The 21,728-nt window shown below is 38.4% G+C and overlaps 1 protein-coding gene across 4 annotated transcripts in view; it reads left to right on the forward strand.

Annotated features, from left to right (window-relative positions):
• TRAPPC8 (trafficking protein particle complex subunit 8) overlaps positions 1–9,509 on the forward strand; it is a 53,066-nt gene extending 43,557 nt beyond the window's left edge. The window contains exons 28-31 of one of the 4 annotated variants that reach the window (XM_054284984.1): positions 3,190–3,237; positions 4,580–4,725; positions 6,285–6,374; positions 8,325–9,509. In XM_054284984.1, the coding sequence (XP_054140959.1) occupies positions 3,190–3,237; positions 4,580–4,725; positions 6,285–6,374; positions 8,325–8,559 (519 nt within the window). In that variant the 3' untranslated portion in view covers positions 8,560–9,509. The remainder of the gene's footprint in view (positions 1–3,189; positions 3,238–4,579; positions 4,726–6,284; positions 6,375–8,324) is intronic. The other 3 variants (XM_054284986.1, XM_054284985.1, XM_054284987.1) reach the window with 3 other exon arrangements.
• The last annotated feature ends 12,219 nt before the right edge of the window (positions 9,510–21,728 follow it).

Here is a 21,728-nt window from a genome sequence, read left to right on the forward strand (position 1 = left end):
ATGCTAAATATAGTTTGTTGCCTTGAATCAGAAGGTGCCACAAAGTGATATGTTAATAGTCATAGGCAATAATATATGAAGAAAAAAAGAATCACATAAGGTGTAAATAAAGTGAATTGCTTTGAATAGATCCATTTCAGGCCAAGTAATAAAAGCCTCACTTATAAATTCAGTTAAGAATTTGTAAATTAGGGCTGCTTTTTTCAACTATGGTACTGCTATAGGTTTTGTTTCTCTTCTGAAACATGCTTTTTGGAATCAAGTAGTTTTAACTGAAAGTCAGCTTAAAATTGCACTTGAAACACAGCTACTTTATCTCTTCTTCTTGACCTCTCTGCCTTAAATTAGTGAAAGGACAAAAACTTTAAATGTATTAAACATCCAGTCACAGTTAGGGCTGTTGATTAATATTATTTCTTAATGCTCTCTTCCCCGTTTTTCTAATCTGGTGAATTCAATCCAAAAGATTCTGAAAGAAAAGTTCAGTGTAATATGGTGGTATAGAAGTAATAGTGGAAGTAATAGGACATCTGACACACTTCTGGTTTGCAAAGACTTCTCACCAGTGGAAGGTGAGAAGCAGCCTAGAGGTTTGTCATTCGAATGTTGGCATGTTGGGAATTGCATCTGTCCTTTCCAGGTATTCTTCAGGACTACACATGATGTTCTGGGCTGCATGTTTAGTCCTGTGAGTTAGACCAGTGCTAGCCCAAAGTAAAATCCATAAAATGTGTATAGAATGGATGCAGGCAGAGAGGATAATTTTAGGTAAGACAGCTTCTTAAAATGCATGCAGCTTAGTGAGTCAGCAACAGTTTGGTTGGAAGCAGAATTCTTGAAATGTAGGAGAGGGTGGGGTTTAAGTAACTGTTTTTCCTATTACTGGAAGTGACATCTTTTGCTAGTTCAGGACTTTTTTTACAGAATATGTGGGAGGAGATGCTTGAATAAAACAAGATTGTTGGAAGGATTTAAGACTTTCCTTAAACCACCTCAGTAGAGGAAAAGCAAAGTTCTTAAGGGTAAATGAACATCAAGAGGTGAAATACACATTTTTCACTCTGTTGAATCAATTAATAGAGCAGATACAGTACCAGTTTGGGAGATCTGGCTTATATTATTGTCATGAATGAAATATTACAAATAGTTGCAATATTTGATCTGCTGTTTTACTCATTATGGACTGCAGAGCTGAAGGTATCTGTTTTCAAATGCATTATTTTATTCTTTATATCAGTAAAACACTGTTCCTGGAGTTCTCATTTCTGTAAGTTGAGAGCTAGAATGAATATGGATGAGTCACATGTTGAAGGAAGCAACTTAAAACTGGGATTTTAAAATAGAAATTTTCAGATCTAAAATGGGAAAGGGAAAAAAAGCACATAATTTAGATGTCTCACTACTGCTTTCGTATATTCTGCTTTTACTTATGCTTAGTTCCATTCAAGAGTTTCCTGTTTAGGTTTTCTTCTGTGCTGTGCATACTGGTCCCTCATATTTGACTGAGCACATCAATCCTTTTGGCTACTTATGACTTGTGGTTTATGGGGCAAATATACTGATCTTCTGTACAACTTGGAAATCAAATTACAGTGCTTGCCTTTTCCTGGTGTGCTTAAGGGCACATCGACCCAGTCTCTAAGAATATTGTTTATGAAACGGAAAACTTTAGGTTGTGTAATATTTGGTATAAAAATCTTCTAAAGTGACTGTATGTGAAAATACCATCACTTCTGTCTATCTGATGGAAAGGAAGAACTTCTCAATTTGAAAATGCATTCTAAGATATTAAGGAATGTATTATGGGTAGATCTGTCTGTTAGATCTATTTAAAGGTGCTTTGAATTGTTAAAACGTTGCTTTTTCAACTTTTAGCTAAGCATAATTGCAGGAGAGATCTGAAACTGATGTGAATGACTAAAGCACCATTTCAGAAGTGTATACAGAGATGATTTATAGCTATTTCAAACTAGCAAAATACTAGACTCTAATGGTTGAGACTTTCTTGTAACACAAATAAGTGAAGATGTTGAGATTATTCTACTTGAATTAGAAATCTTCTGTCTAGTTTTGAGTGCATTTGTTTGAAGCTGGCCTGTGTAAATGGCTTTGGGCAACAAGAAGCTTTCTAAAAACAGAAGACAACTTTCCAAGCACCAGTTGTGCAGTTTGTAGCTCTAGGAACATGGCTGAGTTCTGGTGCTAATGCTAATGCTTGTTGTGTATTTTTAGGCCGAAACCAAAAAAGCTTTAAAATGCAGCTATAAAATGTAGAACAGTAACAAAAACACACACCCCTCTTCCAACTCTTCCAGTCAAGCCTCTTTACCAGTTTGTATAGATGAGAAACTCAAATTACACTATAACTGGTTTTTGAAAGGGTCAATCCTAACCCTTGATGTGGCTTTCTTGTATACAGCCTATGCTGGTTACTGGAGCTTGTGACACTTCTGAAGGCTTTGCAAAGAACCACACTGAGTCAGCAAGCCGATTTCAGGGGTCAGAATTTTTTTTTCCCCTTTTAAAAGGCAGTACTTCACTTGGGCTGATAATCAAGGTGTTCAGCAACAAAATATTCCCTGTTCAGTTCTTGATTTTTCTTTTGCTTTGTTTGTGAGTATAAGGCTGTTACTGCTTGGTGTATATTCTTGAAGGGAAGTTACAGGTGCCAAGTAGGTGTGGGCTTTTGGTTTGGTTTTTTTAAGCCTTGATCCAATTTCACAAGCTCCAGAGTAGGGCCAGAGTTTAATGCATCCTTAAACTTAGCATTTTTTTAACAGTCTCTAGGTAGCTTTCTGATCTGTATGCACATCTTCTTGGTTATTGTTTGGAAGTCATTAATTCTTTCCTGAACCATTCATTAGGTAAGAGAAAAATGGGCTGAATGTTGTATCTTAGCCTTTGTTCTAGGTACACAATCACAAAAAGCCTAGAGTCTGAACAGCTAAACTTGGAGAGACAGACATCTTTTCTGACTCTCACACCAGAAGGTGGCTGAAATTGAGGTTTAGTTCTGCTGGAAAATGATTAATTTTGCTGCTTTCCAATCCTTCATCAGAGGTGTAATATTAGAACTAAAGGTTGGAAGTATTAATAGCACTCTGCACTTTCACCAGTAAATGTTTCTGCTGCATTTCATGATGTTCTTGTCTACTTGTAGAGGTAAATATTCGTATTTGTCTTTTGTAGGGTTTTAAAAAAATACTCGGGAATTCTGATTGGGAGGACTTGGAACAGGTAATTGACTCTAGGGCAAACTACAGTATGTAGGGTATTGCTGTGTGGTTGAAGGCAGCCTTGAAAATTGGTTAGACTATTATTTGAGGGGAGAGAATAATTTAAATGAAAACCTATAATCTCTGCTGTGTTTCATGCTGTCAGTTTGTGTTGTTAGATTGGGTAGGATGGAAACACCAAATTCATTCAACACTTAAAATATATTTTATTGTTACTGTGGAATATCTTTTTTCTTCTCAAATTACTTTTGGAAAAAACTACTTTTCCTTTCAAAGGGAAGACTTACAAGCCTGTGAAAACATTTGGTGTCTTCCTGGTATTATCAGCACAGTGACTAAGGTGTTCACACACATTTCCAGATGCCCCAGTGTGTTTGGTTTTTAAATCAGGTTTCATTGCCTGTACTGTTTCTTTTCAACTTGGAAGGTACAATTTATCACCTTTTAATGAAAAGTATTAACTTTATTATATTGTACCAACTTACTGGTGGCTTTTTAAAAATTTAGTTTCATGTGTTTTTAGTAGGCAGTGACATTTACTGCTGCAAATTATTTTTTTCCTTTAAAGATGGGTTTTCTGCAGAATAGGTTCATAAGGAAGTACTAAAGGGCAGCCCTTTCCTGAATAAATCCTTCTCACAAACCAGATTAGATGATGTTGGACAGAAATGCTGCACCAAATGCAAGCTGGTTGCAGCTTTCTGCATCACTTCATTTCTGCTTCAGGGACTCATTCCATCCAAAGGATTAGGGGGAATCCCAAGCAGTGTGTTAGAGCTTGTCTTGGGCTTTCAGTTGGGGAGGAAAGGTAACTTTCATATCTGCAACTGCTTGTTATGCAATTTCAAAGAAACTCTGTTATTCAGTCCTTGTGTCAGTCTTCACACATTCCTGTAAATTTCTGTTTGCTTTACTTCGGATCTGTTCTGGGTAACTTGTGCATTGGCTTTCCTGTTTTGAACTTCCTAGGGCAGGTGATGAATTTTTTTGTTGTCAGTTATAGCTGCTGAACAGGGAGCAGTGTAAATGCTGTCCCTTTTCTCTAGAAGGCAAACCCAAGCACTAGCAAACCACTGCAACAATAGTGTGTTTTTGTGAAACTTGCACAGACAGCGTTTTCATAAGCAGCTGTGAAATCTGTCTCAAGAGAGGATAATAGATAAATCATACCAGTTCCTCATCCGGCATGCTTAAATGCAAACCACCTTGGAAAAAAATGTGAGCATTCATAATGCTGCAGATTTGTTTCCCTTATGAGTTATAGTTCATAATGGAGAATTGTAACTTCTGTGATTCTGGTACCTTATGTTACTATTTTCAATGCTATCCTAAATTTGTTTCAGGAACTACCAGAAACAGTTCTCTTGAAGTTTTTTCGACCAGAGAACACGCTGGTACCTGCAAGACCAACACCAGAGCAGCTTTCTAATCTTATTAAGACAAGTCTTCATTATCCAGAATCTTTTAATCATTCTTTTCATCAAAAAAGGTTAGTGAAACATTACCTTTAGAAACTTTAAAAATATTTTTAATTAGACATAAATCCTTTTGAGACTTGCTGTGTGCGTTATGGTATTAAAGTCTGGTATGCAAGTGTGAAATGTTGTTAACTTTTTAAACTCACTACTTCAGAAGTTTATAGATAAAATGAAAGTTTCCTGTAAAAAAGGATAGACTGTAACACCGTAGCTCACAGCTTTAATGTAATGTTATCAAACTTACTGAAAAAAAAAGAAATAGTCTGCTCCCTTTGTGTTTATTTTTGTTGTCAGAGTAAACAGTGTGATTTCTTTGAACAGCCAGACAGAAAGAAAGATGCACTTTAGCTCAAAGGAGCTGTTAATGTCTACAACATCTCACTTGCCAAGATTAGCTGCACGTGGTTCCAACTTACGTCAGAAGGAAAAGTGGTAACAGTTCAGATCACTGGGGCTTGTCTCCTGGAAGAATATCAGTATTAACCTCTTTCAAAAAGCCTGCTGCTAGAGTGAATTGGTTGGAGCCTGTAAAATCCACGAGTCTTTCCAAATTGTAATGATATGAACAAACCCCCTCGCTTGAGTTCTGAACATTCAATGGGTTGTACTTGAAACATGAAGGTACCTATTTAGGCCTGAGTTGTTGTATCTAAAAGCTCTACTCTGCTACAGTTTTTTATAACAATTAATGTAAGTTGTCTAAAGAAAGGGATTTGTTTCTAAAATCTAATGTTTAAATGTTCTATAAGGTGCTATATTTTAATGACAGTGATTTAATGGCTTGCATTATTCTTGTAGGACATTCACCCTTTATTGGTTAGAGTCTCTAATTGTTCTTTTCTTACAATTCAAGTTTAGGATATTTAAAGTGTTTAGGCAATGGTAAGGAGTTCTAGTGACACAAATCACTTGCTGAATACATAGAGCTATTTTAGCTGCAGTAGTTTGTGTTTCTGCCTCTTGATATCTTGGGGTCTTTCTTGCTCCAGCATTATTTACAGAAACAATAATAGTAATTGTTAACAAGCAGAATATCAATTAACTGTATTAGTTTTATTTAGTATAAAGGCCTGCATTAAATCCAGGTATACATGTGCTATCTGTTCTGGTTGGGCACTGTTCAGGTTATAACTTAAGGCCCAGTGTCAGCAATTCCTCTATGGGAGGCAGTGCAGAAGAAAAGTATCCAGTCAAAGTGTGCTGACCAGAAATTCAGAATATAGTGTACTGGACCATGTTATCCTATTCTGGTATGTCTCATATCAAACAAGCAGATTTCCTGTAAACTGAGATGGTATTTATGATTTTTGTCTCCTTTCTCAGCTGGATGAAGGGAGGTGGTAACTTCATTTGGCCCAAATGAGCCAATGCAGTTTGCCTTAATTGACAGCTTTTATTATAAGTAGCTCTATTCAGTATAAGTGATTATATTCCTACCTACACTGGCATAATTGATAACTACATATAAATTCTGTGTTACTGGAAATCATTTTAACTATTTAAGAGTATAATTAAGACTATCCAAAATTAGATTTTTTTGTCTTTAATGTAGAACTGTTTCTCTTTGCAGCCTCTGTCTGGTACCTGTCACTCTCCTACTTTCCAATTGTTCCCAGGCTGTTGTAGATGTGATGATTGATTTGCGGCATAAACCAACAAGGTAGTGTGCAAATGTTAATAAACCAATATTTTTAAGAACCCTGCCTAGCTTGGAGAGTCTTGTAATATTTTAACTATATTGAATATCTAGAATAGGATTTTTTTCTATAGTGGCTTCTTTGAAAGAATTGAAGTTGATAAAGGTCTCATGCAATTAACTGTGAGTCTTCAGTCTCTGCTAAGACAGGGCCTTTAATTGTGACTCTTGAGTAGTTAAAACTTGGCAGATCTTTTCTAGAGACAGATCTTTTCCACCAGTGAAATAGGAGCTTCATCAGCCTTTATTAAACATAAGTTGTTAGGTTTTCATTTTTTAAATTCTGAATAATTTGTAGACCTCCCACAATTTGGCCTTGTGTAAAATTTTGTAGAACCTTGGATATTTTTAAGGCTTCATCTGGGTTTAGCAGATGATTCTTACGACTGCCTTTTTGCTCAGTACTGTAGTAGTATGTGGGAAAATATTATCATTGAGGAAGTGTTCATGAGTTGCTTCTAAAAGTTTCACTGAAGATTTTTTGTGGGATAGAGAATGCATTGCCATGATATCTATACCATTGTAATTCTACCACTTCTGTTTAAACAAGGCAACTTGAATTCTTGATGAATGCAGGTGACAGCTCCCCTTCTGCCCTCTTAGGTATAATACTACCTAGTCTGTTTGCCACCAGGAAGGGGAAGAAAGATTGTGAAGACATTGCAGGGGCTTAGTCATGGGGGAGCAGTGGCTTCTTGCCAACAGTCCGTGGAGCCAAGTAAGATTTTAAAAGCCCAGAGCCCAATACACAGGTTCAGAAATGGAAGACAGAAAATTTAAGTGTAGTTTACTTTTTAGGTACAGTTAGGGAGCCATTCACTGGTCTGTTTTTTCACAAGATGGTCATATTGTGTTACATTGGGAGGCATGTCCTAAGACAGTGTACTCCTCATGTACCTTGCAACTGCTTTAGAAGAAAGCCCCCTCGTGCTCTCTCCTAGTGTGTCAGTGCAATGTCTCTAAAGCAGTGTATGTCCATTTTGACTATTCCTGTGTGACATGCAGTCTGATTTAACTCTAGCTCATGGGACAGACCTAAGAATGCCTGAAATGGGAATTCCTTAAACTATGACAATTTGAATATTGTTACTACATTTAGTGTTAGTGTTATGTGCCAGTTATGTAGAAAGCTGAGTATACACTGAGTTCATTATATACATCTGTGTGTAATTAATGTCCTGTGTGTAGTGTACAGTATGTTAGGAACCAAAGAAATGCATTAAATGTTTGTAATGATTCATCTGAGCTAAGGGGAGAGCCACTCTAAGGATTTTTAAGTGAGACAGAGAACATTAAAAAATATTTGGTAAGACTCAGTTAAATTGAGCTGATGGATAGACATAACCATCCTGAAATTTACCCAAGGGTACCCTAGATACTCTGAATCTGCATGTGTTTATGTATTTGTGGGAATGGGTGTGAGTGGATAGGGATGTAGTAGGAAAGAAGACAGACACAGGTGATTTTTTTTTAAAGTTGTATTACAGTATCTCGATAAAATGTTAAGTGGAGTTCTGTCTGTAGCTATGATGTCAGCTGCTAATCCTTGCAAAGTCCAGCTTTGTCTTGCTAGAAAACATACTCTTAAAGATAAGGGGGGTTTGCAGAACAAAGACAGCAGTATGCATTTGGGAAGGCAGTGATTTAAGGGTAGTGATTGTAGGCAAGCAGTCAAAAAGTCTCAGCAGCATCAGAGACAAATGGCAGTTGGCACTCGTCCAAGGAGAACCAGAATAGTGACATAAGTTCCCTACTGACTTCTGAAAAATTTCTAGGAAGTATCAGTCTTTGTAAGGGCCTGGTGAGGGGGGGACAGTGCATTCTGCAATCTTAGAAAAACTTGGAGAGAGTCCTGTAAATTGGTAATACATGCTTCAAGTGCAGAGAATTAACATTATTATCGTTTTTTTTCAGCTCCGAAGCACTAGAAATACACGGATCTTTTACATGGCTTGGGCAAACACAGTACAAGCTTCAACTTAAAGGCCAAGAGGTTTATAGCTTGCAGCTCAAAGCTTGCTTTGTTCATACAGGTGTCTATAACCTTGGAACCCCCAGAGTATTTGCCAAGCTCGTGGACCAAGTTACTTTGTTTGAAACAAGTCAGCAGAACTCCATGCCTGCGCTGATCATTATCAATAATATCTGACCACTTCCTGAAAAAAAAAAGCACTAAAAGAAAAAATAAATGGGATTCTTTTCTTACATTGCTGGTTGACATTTTGCTGCAGTTTTTTTGAAATAGCACCTCAAACATCTAACTTGTTACTAAAGATCGTGTAGAAAAGAAAATAGCAAAATATTCAGATGACTTGTCAGTTTGTTTCTCGATGCAATGCACGTTGGACTGAACATACGTTTATCCTTTTATAATGTATTTCTTCTCTGGTAATTAAGATACTCATAACATAAAATACTCTAACTGAAGATCTGAACATACTTGTATGTCCAATGCCCTGTCAAAAATGCAGCTTGACTGCTGTTAAAACTTCCAGCATGGTATGTTTAATATTTGTGGCTCTATTAGGATATGATTCAGGAAGAAAACCTCATTGGCTTTTTCCTGTCTGAAGCCATTAGTCATGGTAAATCCCAACCTTACTGTGAAGTTCAATAAGGTCTCTCAATTCTATTTCTGATTCTTGGTTCTTTAGTTTAAGATTTTGGTTTCATATTTATAGAAACTGGTGATGTTTCAAGGTTTACATAAAAGTCCACCTAGGGTGTTTAAAAAAAAATTTGAACCAGTTTGAGTATTTTCTCATTCATCTCAAAACAGAATGCACTATTTCACAACCATGAGATTGTCATTTAAATTGTCACTTACTTTATTATGTAACTATAACAACTGATCTGTTTAAAAAAAATCTACTCAAGATTTTCAAGAAATGTATTATATTTATAACAAATGTACTGTAAATAGAATAAAGCATACACCATATTCACTGTATGGACTGGTGGCCTTTTTGCTTCCCTTTGCATACAGCTGTAGCAATCCACAGGTGTTGCTGCTATCACAGAACAGTGCTGGTGCATGAGACAGTGCATCTACCTTCTGATGCGTTTTATTCTTACTAGGTAAGGCTTCCAGTTTTACTCGTGTTGGATACTAGTGCCTGACTGTCTCCAGGACTTCAAACTTTCTGAAAGTGTTGGAGCCCATTCACAGCACATAACCTTTCACAGTCAAACTTAATAGGACTGTGGATCATGTTACTAAATCATTAGAATACTGAAATATTCTCTGTCCATGAATATGTTGCTTCAGCCTCAGATCCTTTTCTGCTGATGTACAGGTTGAAAGAATAATCTGAAAGGTTCTCAGCATTGTAGCCTTAAGCTGTGTCATCATTGCTTTTTCTGTCTTACACACATTTCGGGAAAGAAGTCATTATTGATGCCATTCAGCTGTGCTCTGTAGGCCACAGTGTTCTAAGTCACAGTTGGTGTATATTTTAGGACAGCCTGTCCAAAGTGGGTTATCAAGAGCATGATGTTTAGAAACTGGATGAAATAAGAGAGACCCTGTAGAGGGAGTTGGACTTCTCTGATGGAGGCTGGAGGTGGTACAAATGGCAACTCACAGTGAGATCCAGTTGTTGAGCAGTGGCTGGCAGGTAAAAAGCTGGTGAGAATTGGAGAATCTCTGAATGACAGAGCAGTGAGATGAGATGAGATGATGCAGGGCAGAGCAGCTCCTGAAGTCTCAGCACTGCAGACCCAAATGCGTAAGCTCTGACGCTCACCTGCGCGTCTGAGCTGTCCGTGATTCATCAGCCTGAGACTCAGCAGGAGCTGTGGGTGTCTGGGGGAGGAGGGTCCTTGGTAACCTCCTTTTCTGGATTTCAATTTCAAATGTAACGGTGGAGCTTTTCCTTTCTTGGAATTGCAGTAGCAATGGTTAGCTGGAGACATGCTTTGTCTCTCCCGGTGTGTCATTAGAAATTCTAAGTGTGTCTTTGGGAGCTCTAAAATCAGTATGATTGCTTAGGAGAGGAACTAGCATGGAAGTAGGGCTAAGCATGACTCCTTAGTGGATTCTCACACGGGAAACTTTGTGTCCATGTTGTGGACTTCCAGTGATGATGGAATGTCAGAGACATCTTTTTATGAAAATCCTTTTTTGGAATTTTTCTTCCTGAAAAGCTGAGAGGCTCCAGTCAAAATATAAACAATGATTATCTGCTGCTGTGGAATGCAACAGGTGGATTTGTGATTGGTCTCATGTGAATGTTTGGATTTAGCGACCAGTCATGGCGGAGCTGGCTCGCTCTATCTATCCAAGCCAGCTGCCTTTGTTATCATTCCTTTCCATTCTATTCTTAGCTTAGCTAGCCTTCTGAGATGATATTTATCCTTCTATTCTTTTTACTATAGTTACAATGTAATATATATATCATAAAATGATAAATCAAGCTTTCTGAAATATGGAGTCAAATCCTCGTCTCTTCCCTCATCCAAAGACCACTGTGACCACTGCCACAATGGAAAACAATTCTATTGAAATGATTTGTCTTGCTATTGAGTAAATAAGTAATTTGCAAAGGCATGCTTGTGCTTCTGTCATGGCAATGTTGTGGCTCACAATAGATCATAATATCACATCTTACTTTTGAGATAGCTAGAAAAAGCTCTCAAAGACAATGAGATCCAAGGGTTCTTTTTTGTACTAGGAATCTACTTTCTTGCTACCTTTGTAACATAAACCCATGAAACTTGCCAAGCTGGAGGTTTTGGTAAAAAATAAAATGCACTGTTTCAGTCTGGGGAATATGGGAACAATTCTGTCTTGTATTACTTAAAATACAGAAATAATTCCATATACTAATATACATAAAATTAGGCTTTTCTTTTGAGCTGAGTAACCAACAAACCTGTTCCTGAGATGAGGTGAATTCTGCTATCCCTTCCATACTTCATGGCATGTGTTGCTCCATCCTTTGCTAGGGGAATTCAGGTGGTTTTAAGCTGCTTTGCCAAAAATTGCTGAAATGCTGCATTGACAGGTTACTATTTTGTGGAATGCAGATCTGGAGTGATAGGGTTTTACAGAGTCAGAGTCTCTGAATCTTGTAGGAGACGACTGTGATAACATAGCAGGGTCTTGTGCTTTTAATTGTCTCAAGCAGCAATCCCCATCTGCTTCCTCAAAAATAGTAGAAATCATTCTAAAAGGAGTATTCCTCTGATATTTTTAATATTGTGTACTTGTCTTGGCCGAAACTAGGACGGTATTCTATTCTAAAATTGTTTTGAAGGGATGGTTATGCTGATAAAGCTGTGGAGTTTTCTGAATTTGTTGCCTTGTCTTGTAACCTAAACTTTTCTATGCTTCAAAACAGGAAAAACAATCATAACTTAAATTACTTATGGACAGAAACTCACTTTTTTTCTATCTGAAATGACATTTTTAAAAACCTATCTAAATATTGAGTAATGGAATAATGACTTAACTAGGAATAAATATCTAAAAGTTTGTAGCAAAAGCAGTATTAAAACTTTAGTTTCATTTACTAAATAATTTCATGATGTTTTTGAACAAGTTCTAAGTATTAGGAAATTCTACTGTTTCTGGTAGCATAAACTTAGCTGCAATTTAATTTCATTTTTGTGATAGGATTTTGCCAAGTCCAGTAGCAGAATAGAGATCTTCAAAGTAACTGTTCTTTGGCAGTCACTCAAATTGTGTGCTGCTCCAGAATAAATGCATAAGATTCCAAGATAAAAACAGAAGAATTTCAAGTTTGGATTCACTGACATAATGAATTTCAGCAGAAATAATACTTAATACCCAGGGTTGGTGTGGGTCCCACTGCATGGGCTGTATTTTCAGCTGTTGCCAAATTTCTTTCCCTGTGTAACACAGAAGCATATATGTATAGAATGTTTGTTAAGATAAAAAGATAATATAATTAAGTTGTGAGAAAAATTCTGTCCAAGTGCTAGAGTGACTGGAACATGCCTGTGCCCTGGAAAAGAGGATAGTGTATAATTAGAATAATGAAAAATTAAAAAAAGTTGGTTTTCATTATTTAAACCCAGGATCACAATAACCACACAATGTAAAGAATCTTGGTATTATACCAAAGCTTTCTTACTGATCTAAAGTTAAAATTTCCCTCCTCTGACTAAATTACAGAATCAACATTTTCACTATTCTTCAACTGTAAATGTAAGTACAGCTGAAAAGCCATCACCCTGCCTGTGAGACTGCCTGGAGAATGCAACCATGTGGTGCAATGGCAGCCACAGTCAGATTAATGGGGGCAGAACTTTAATATTAAAGATTGCCTTTAATTCAGAATCTGCTGTGACACAGAGCTGTCTACACCAAAGGCGTCACCCAGCCCAGGTGTATCAGAAGTCAGGTCACTGAATTGCAATGAATACAGTAGAGACTCCTAGATGTTTTTCACTTAGTACTCTTGCTCCAGTGAGATGAGAGATTATTTCTGAGTATACTAATATATAACGATGTCTGCAGTAATGGAAATCCACTGAGAGAACTTCAGTCTTCATATGCACATTGCCTTTTCTTCAGTCCCTTGAACAATTTTATGGAAAAAATTACTCTTAGAGAGTAAAAGCTAGGCTGGAAGAAGATAATTTTTTCAACACTTCTGTTTTTAAAACCATGAATACAGATTAAACACTGTTTTCTGACCCTATTTAACTCAAGATTTATTTACTACACATTTCTAGTTTACAGGAGTAAATAATTAATTTGTAAAATGTCACTTGGTTAGAGAGTTTTGCTAATTGCTTAGTGGTAGCTGAAGAAGTGGAAAAATGAACACAGTTTAAAAATAATTGCTTATAGACTATAGCAGTGTATAAATCAATTCAGCTGATGCATGCAAATGTTATTCCTGTGGGTTTTCCTCTTTGTAAGTTAGAATAGATATATTGTTCTCCTCCTGATTATTGTGGCATAGTTCCTTTCCCTGTTTCCTCCAGGGTGATGAAAATTCTGCTTAAAAAAAAAAAAAAAAAAAAAAAAAAGAAGAAACAAGAAAACAAAGAAAACAAGACTGTAGCTATAGATTTTTGCTTACTGAAGGAAATAACTTAGTGATGATCATTGAAGAGCTGCCCCGTGATCCCCAGGTACTTTAAAGCCCTAGAATGAGAGAGGTATTTCTGTATATTGAGGAGTCTGTAGAGGAAGTAAGAACCCCTTCTGACCAAAATCAGAAATACGTCCTGAAATTCACAGGCAACATCTTTCTTGTTATCCTTCTGAAGAAAGCATCAGTGATAGACCCAGCTTTCCTCACTTGTCAGTGCAGATGCTGTTGTTGGGGGATGCCAGAGGGAGGGACAAAAGTGTACTCAGAACATGGGCTCCACTTCTTACAGCTGCTGACACCAGGGTTGTATTAGGTGCATTTAATTTTAGTGGCAGTTAACCTGAAGCTCTTGAACCCAGGAGATGCTTTGAAAAAATCAGGTTTTTGTATTCTGCACTGGTAGCTCTCACAATATCGAGGAAATACTTGAAAACATGATTTGCTTGTACCAAGAGTTCTGCAGCCTTGAGACAAGTTTAAACAATGGACCAACAAACAAACCCCCCAAGAAACAAGCAAAGAAAGCTCTATAAAAATCCATCCCAATTGTAATGCCATGGGCAATTGGAGGGAGCTGCCAGAGAGAGGAAAGGACAGTGGCAGTTCAAAGCACTTCTGGCTCTGCTTGGGAGGAGCAGTGGGAGGCCGACGAATGAAGACTATCCCAGAAAGTTCTCCTGCTCTGACAGAACTGATTGAACATGTCAGTCAGGTTAAGAGAACAAGACTCAGGAATCACTGTGATACTGTTTTTCATTTTAACATCTGTCCTCAAGGATTACAGCTTTTATTTTCCAGATCACAGAGGGGAGATGTCACTGCCTTAGAGGTTCATGTTCTCTTTCTGACTGCTTTTCAAATCCACTCTGTTCATCTGTAGGCCACATGAGTGCTAAGCATTCTAGATGAATTGTATCCTCAGATGTACTAAAAACACTATTAAATTTATTTGTTCTGCTAAAGATGCAAATTAGAGTAGAGTATTTTTTAAACTTATTGAAATGCCACTTAGAAGTGTATCTATTTTTAGATTAATATCTAGAACTTTTTCAATAACAGATCTGTAAAAGATTGCAAGGAGATGGAATAATTTATTGTTGCTTTTTACCACACTTTTTTCCTACCATATAAGACTTTTTTTTACTCTGCAAGCCAGAGATCAGCAAATATGTGTGGGTGTTGAACATACTGCTGAGAAAGTTTACTTTTGTTTACTCTTTTATGTAACTGGTTATGGGCTAGAATTTCTCAGAAGTCTTGGTAGGTATTTTCAGCATTTTACAATATAATTTCTGAGTGTGTGAAGCTTGATATTGATGAAGGTTGCCATGAAAATGGATTCATTTCCTTAGCATGGGGAAATGCCAATTAAAACCAGGATTTTTAAATCCCTTTCAGTGGAGGTCTTTGCACAGTGGTGTGTCTCTGTTACACAAGACTAACAAGAATGTGTGCATTGGGATGACAGTGGAAGGGTAGATATGTAGTGGAAACCTTCTTCATCATGTTACATCTTCTTCCTCACTTTGGCTTCATTAAGTATTGGTGGAAATGAGAAGCAGTAGTGAAGGAGCAGCTTTGTGGCTTCCCCTCTGGCCCCCAAACAGAATCTTTACAGTGGAAACTTGTGCATTTAGGTGTGTTGGTTTGAAACCAACATCCTCCTTTCTCTGAGTTGATGCTCTGCCTGGGCTGTCAGTGCTCTGTATCCCAGTGGGAGTGAGGAGAACATGACAGGAAGGTTCCAGCCTTGTGGAACCCTGCAGCACCAAGCAGCTCTGGAGAAAGGGCGTGGAAATAGAAAGATCCAGCACCTGCTCTTCGACTGATCCATGAACAATCCCAGAGTGAGCTGTGAGACCAACTCACCTGCGCTGGCACCCTCAGGCCAAATAAGACAGCAGTCCAGAAACTCCTGCTTGCAAAAGTAGTTTAGAAGGAACTTAGCAACTAAAAGCAAGTTCCTAAATTTCAACACTTTGGTGGTCAATGAAATGAGGACTGTGTTATCCACATCCTTTATCAGGGCAGTTTACCAAATAGAATTGTCTCCTGCGAGTATAGTTGGTCCTGCTCATTAAGAATGCTCTGCATCAGCTATCTTACTAAAAATCCTGTATGCTGCTGTAGACAGTTAAGTTTGTTAAACAGGTAATTATTCCTGTGAGGAGTGTTCAGTCATGTGTGGCTGCTTATCATTGCGCAGTCAGTCTGGTGTTCCTTATACAGCACCTGTATGAGGGATGCATTAATCAATGCAGCGTTTCCAAAGACACAGAGATGAGAAATGACAGCACTGACAGCACTGGCTCCTGACTGAGGAGAAAAAAGTCAATGTCTCCATTTCAAAATTCTGCTTTTACACATTAATAGTACAAAACTGACTGTTTGACACATTACTGTTGTTTGACATTGGAAACCACTGATTAATACAGTGTCTGTGTCTATGAAATTAATTGAAGATTGCTGTATTTCTTTAGGAGCAGGGACTAAGTCCATATTTTCATTCTACTAAGAAAAAATGAACGCTATCCCATCTGCAAGTAGGGCAGTCACTAGGCAGCTAAAAAGGGATGGAGGGGGAAAAAATCCAAATAAATATTTAATCCAAATTAAATTTATTCTGTCCTGACACTGGACCTAAGACAAAGTGATAGGGTAAATGAGAACCCTGAGCAGTTGCTGCACCTGTGGCCAAGAGAAGGAAGAGGGTGGGAAATGGTATCTGAAAAGTTGTATAAGTTTACTATTTGAGATTTCCTTTTTTAAGTTCATTAGCAGAATGGAAGAAGGAAAGATAAAATCATCATTCCTCATCTTGGATGGGAAGAGGAGATAGGCATAAAAGCCTTAGCCTCCTTCTCCCTCAGATTCCTGTAGAAATATCAGGAAACACCAGTAGGGGCAGATATGCCCTGGTGGATATTTCTGGCAAAACTCAGTGAATATGATAATGGAACTTTTAATTTTTCACATAAGACTTGTGTCCTATAATAGAGAGCTTTTCTAAAGGGTTCTTTTTTGAGATTAAATCTGTATTATCCTTTATACTGCTATAAGAATATTAGGCTGGAGGTCAGAAGGCTTCAATGGATAATCACAGACCTCTCTAAAATTGCTGTTCATGACAACTGTCTTCTGCAAAAGCAAAATGAAACTGGCGAAACAAACCTAAAAATTACAGAAGGAGAAGTATTTGTATTTTGGCCCAGACAGAAATCTAAGGCAGGATGTTTTTGGGCAGAGCTTCAACATGCAAAGGAGCAATTTAAGAACCAGGGGAGGTAGGGACTTTCAGGATTCCTGGTAATCTCTCTTTGCATTCCATCAAAGTATTGATTCACTTTAGCAATCAGTGCAAATCAATTCAAATTCCTTGGCTACTTATTTTTCAGGTTGAAAATGACCTGAAAAAATAAGGTTATACTGCTTCCTAAGAAACCCACTGTCTTTAAAATTGATACTTGTTGGCATGGAAGAGGATATTTCAGTACATATACTGAAATGTACTCTCACTTCACCTCTGATTTTATGAATTCAGAGACAGGTGATGTTTTGCAGGCTTGTTGTTAAAGTCAGAACTGTTTCCAGATGGGCATTAGCTTTGAATACAAGATTTAAGTTTTCTGGAGATGTACTGATATTAGGAATTGTGTACTATGCCATAATTTTGCTTGTAACATAAACAGTCTATGGGACTTCTTGATTTCCAGAACTGGAATAAATCAAAATAAAGGAATGTTTCAATGAAGGGAAAACAAAAAATGGCAAGAAGGCTTTGATTTGTATTCCACTCTGTTTCATTATCATATTTTGATGGGAATAAAATGTGAAGTTTGAGGAAAATAATTACGTTTTTGGTACAAAAATCAGTAGTTTTAAGTAGAGGTGCTTTTTTATTGGAGTTTTTTCTTTATCATTTTTGGAAAATTATTAAATATGACTATTTATGAGCAATAATTTCAACTCAGTGCCTGTGTGTCATGGCTTAGAGGACACTCAGAAATGGTGCTATATGGTTGGTGGTTGAAGGCTGCTGACACGCCACCCTTCACCCTCTGCCTCAGCACCACGTGCTGCTCTTTTGGGGGCAGTTTCTACTTTCAGAGACATTTTGGGTTCAGCTTGTGCTGAAAATGTGACAAATAGATCTGTGTTTCTCGCCAGGTGTGGATGTGTGTGTGTTACTTTTACAGCTCTCTTGTATTTGACGCAGAGGCCTCCTGTGGTACCTGGGAAGGATGGAAGAGGTTGCCTCCACTGGCCCCTGGGTGTTTGGGGGGACCTGGGTCCCTGCAGGGACCGTGGAGCAGCCCTGGCTCCTCTGCACTGGCCTGGATGTGACTTTAGCCCCAGAGCCCAGCGTGGCAGCAGGGACAGCTAAGGCTGAACCAGGTTTGCTCTAGAGCTGCTTTGGTTATTGAGATAGGCTGCCCCTTCACCTCTCGGCATGCAGCAGTAGATTTTGAGGAGTGGTGAGAACACACCACATTTTATAGCAGAGATAAAAGGTTTGGTTTGGGTTCTGGTTTGTTGTTTTTTTTACCCTGGTGCTGTGGAGTCCAGGTGGAGATTTTTCCCGGTGACACAGGAACAGCTCCAGCTCTGCACTGTGAAAAAGGTAATAGCGTGAAAGGGTAAGAGAGTGAGGTTCCAGTTACAATACAATAAATCTTCTGTGTTGAATATTCTAATTCTCACTAACCAATCTAGTATAATATACAAACCCTATAGCATTTACGTATGACCTACAAGAATCGTCACATTACCATACTGTGTTACATTTTAAACCCTAAAAACAACTCTTTGGGCCCCTTCTGCCAAGATAGTAGGGTCTGCTCTGACCCCTGGACCTGTCTACAGGCAAAGGGTATTGTTTCATCAAAAGGGGATTACCTTCAGCAGCCACATAATTGTTTTCCCGTTGTTCAGTAACTAAGGGATCTCAAAGCTTGCTTTCATTTCAATCTCGCTTATAGTTTCTATATTCTCAAAATCTTTTGCCAGGCAATCATTTTTATAAGGCTTACCTGTTTCATCTTCCCCAACAGTTGTGGAGGAGTGGAGCCCCGAGTCCCTGGCCCAGAGTGCCCCTACTGACCCATCCTTGTCCCCTGTCACCTGCCTGCTGGCAGCTCTGGAGATGTTCCTGCTGCAAAGCTGTCCCGGGACATTCCCTGATGCACCATGAGGGGTGATGTACCTGTGATGCAGTTATGGAATCTGTATGGAGCAGATATTCATCCCACTGATCTTCCCCATTTGTGAATTTTTCATCTGTGTTGCCTCGTTGTCATGGTTGGAATGCCAGTTCTGGGATCCAGGGAATTACAGGAAAACTGTAGATTCACAGTTGGCTGTGACGGTGTTCACAGGGGTCTTAGGATGAGGGAAGAGACGTAGATCTGACTCCATGTTACAGAAGGCTTGATTTATTATTTTATTATATATATTACATTAAAACTATACTAAAAAGAATAGAAGAAAAAGTTCTCATCAGAAGGCTAGGCTAGGAATAGAAAAGAATGAATCTGTGGCTCGGACAGAGAGAGAGCCAACTCTGCCGTGATTGGCCATTAATTCCAAACATCCACATGAGACCAATCATGGATCCACCTGTTGCATTTCACAGCAGCAGATAACCATTGTTTACATTTTGTTTCTGAGGCCTCTCAGCTTCTCAGAAGGGAAAAACCCTAAGGAAGGATTTTTAATGAAAAGATGTCTGTGACAGTAGGCAACTATCCACTGAGCTCAAAGCTTGAAGGCATTACTTCTTAGTCACTCAAAACATTAGGCAAAGAATGGAAATTTGGAATTTAGTCTCGTAAAATCCCATGATCCATTAAAAAATTAAATGATTCTCTGGAGCCACACTTACATGAGTTTAATGCTCCTGAGGTTAGTAGAAGGGCCAATATAATTTATTATTCTTGCAGTGCTTTTGCATAAAGGTATTTTTAATGTGTCATTGCCTGTGACACCTTAGATAATTATTTCTCTGGGGCTTTGACTATTTGTTTGAAAAGTTGAAATGTGATTAGTGAAGGAGTGTACAGGAGATGGATTTGTTCCTCTATTTTTTTAGCACCTCATAAACTGGTTGTACTTTGACCGGAAACAAAAAATGTTTCTTAGGTATTATACACATCTCAGCCAGTTTCCTACTGGCTTTTTGCGAGTGGTAAATATAAATTCAGTTCAGACAAGTTCATATGAAGTGAATTTTAAACACCAGGAAGTGTAGTTTTATTTCCATGTGATAATAGAAAACTGGATTTGACATTTTTCTGCAGTTCATCTTCAGCTTTTCACTAATAGTCAGATGGTGAAAGGATAATGCCACTTTTTAGAACAATGTGTACTAACCTTTTCCTACACAGGGACGCAAGAGCTGTTGTGTGAGAGCAGGAAATGTGAGCAGCTGTGTCCAAACACTTGCACATTTGGGCAGGCTTTCTCAGAGCTCCAAACCAGATTATAGGGAGTCAACTGAAAGTGTGTAACCACCATCAGATGGTTTCAAAGACTTTCAGTATCACATATTGGGTGTACATGGCCTCAGACAGGTTCAGGATGCTGCAAGGATGTTCTATAAACAGTATCTTTCCTTTAGATTAGGGAGTTGCAAATGAATTATTCTTGGAGAGAAAGCAGCAGGAATGGAAACCACTTAACAAAGTTAGCACAAGTGGCTAAAGATTGAGTTGATGAGTTTAGGAGACAAAACTCAAAGTTAAGCTATTCCTTTCTTTGCCTCACCATCCTCCTCTTCCCCCAAAACAGAGGAAGTAATTCCTCAGGGAATGGATTCCACAGAATTACAGAATATTCTGAGATGGAGGGGAACCACAAGGATCATCAAAGTGCAGCTCCTGGCCCTGCACAGGACAGCCCCAAGAATCACAGCATGTGCCTGAGAGCATCATGTGGGAATTCCTGGGAGGAGATATAATCCAGGTGGCATTAATTTTTGCTGCAAATGTGGTTTCATCTAGGTCTATGCCAGGTTTCTTATCACCCTGTAATGTTTCTGCACCTGCATGTTTATGGCACCATATGTAGAATCACTGAAGTTCCAAAAGTCCCAGAACTCCAGAAACTCTCACTTATGAGAAAGACCTTGAAGCAGCTTTCCAAGCATCCTGCAAGACCTCAGGGCTTACAGAAATATCATATGAGACATAAGAAATGTTCCTTTAAGTCACAGGGAGTTAGACTCCATACAGAAAGTATTCTTCAGGCAGTGAATGACTAAGCCTGATGCCATGAAGATGATCTGGGGGCTCTGTCACAGCTGTCCTGGTGGAGGTGATGGGAGGAGAGTTCTTTATAATTTTTTCCTGTGACACGATGGAAGTTCTGCGATATCAAGATACTACAGCCAATAAAAATGTTTACAAAGGAATAGAAGGAGAAAGGCTAAAAATATGTGTAATCTTTAAACTTGGCTTTAAAGTTCAAAAGGGGGCCAATTTGAAAAAAAAAAAAAAGCAAAATAAATTTGGCGTGCAAGAAGGTGGAGTAAGGGACAGCTAAGAGAAATAGGCAAGGACAATGACAAATGCAGAAATGATACAGTTAAGTGGAAGTATTGTACCTGTCCTTTTGAGAAGCTGGACAAAGTAATTCTGGAATTCTTAAGTTAAGGGCTTGAGGTAGAGAACAGAATGTCTTAAGTATTTGGTATAAAGCAAAGTCATTTGAAGGGCTGAAGGACTTTGTGTGAGAGCAGTTGTTACTCAGCTGCAGGTGGGGAGTTCCACCAATATACTGGTATTATCTGTGGCTGTAGCCTCTGCATCCCCAAAACTATGTAGCATGAGGAGAAAAGGCACAGTGAATATCAAAGGTCTAGAAAAGAATTCCTGCAAAAAGAAGGAATTTCCTCATAGCTGCACTCCACTATTTTATGTCTACCATTACTTTTTGTGGGCAAAATGCCCAAAAATGAGGCTTCTAAAGAGAATCATCCTTTATGATCTGCTGGTTTGAGGTTGTGCACCACTGAGCTGGGCCAGTGAGTTAATTGCCCTTTTAAAACAAACCAAGCCAAGTCCAAAACCCAAACACTTGCTGTTCAGAGACAAAGGACTTTTTTGGTGGAGCCATAGGCAGCTGTTCTGTCTGTTCCCTGAGCTCTCTGTAGTGTTTGTCTGTCAGCAGAGGAACTGCTGGGAGGGATGGCAATGTGATCAGGGCATGAGGTACTAACATTTGTAACCCACTGTGTTTCTAATGATCTCTA

Source organism: Melozone crissalis, unplaced genomic scaffold (genome assembly GCF_028551555.1).
Source record: "Melozone crissalis strain CALT ecotype California unplaced genomic scaffold, PUWL_Pcris_2 ptg000042l_1, whole genome shotgun sequence".
NCBI lineage: Eukaryota > Metazoa > Chordata > Aves > Passeriformes > Passerellidae > Melozone > Melozone crissalis.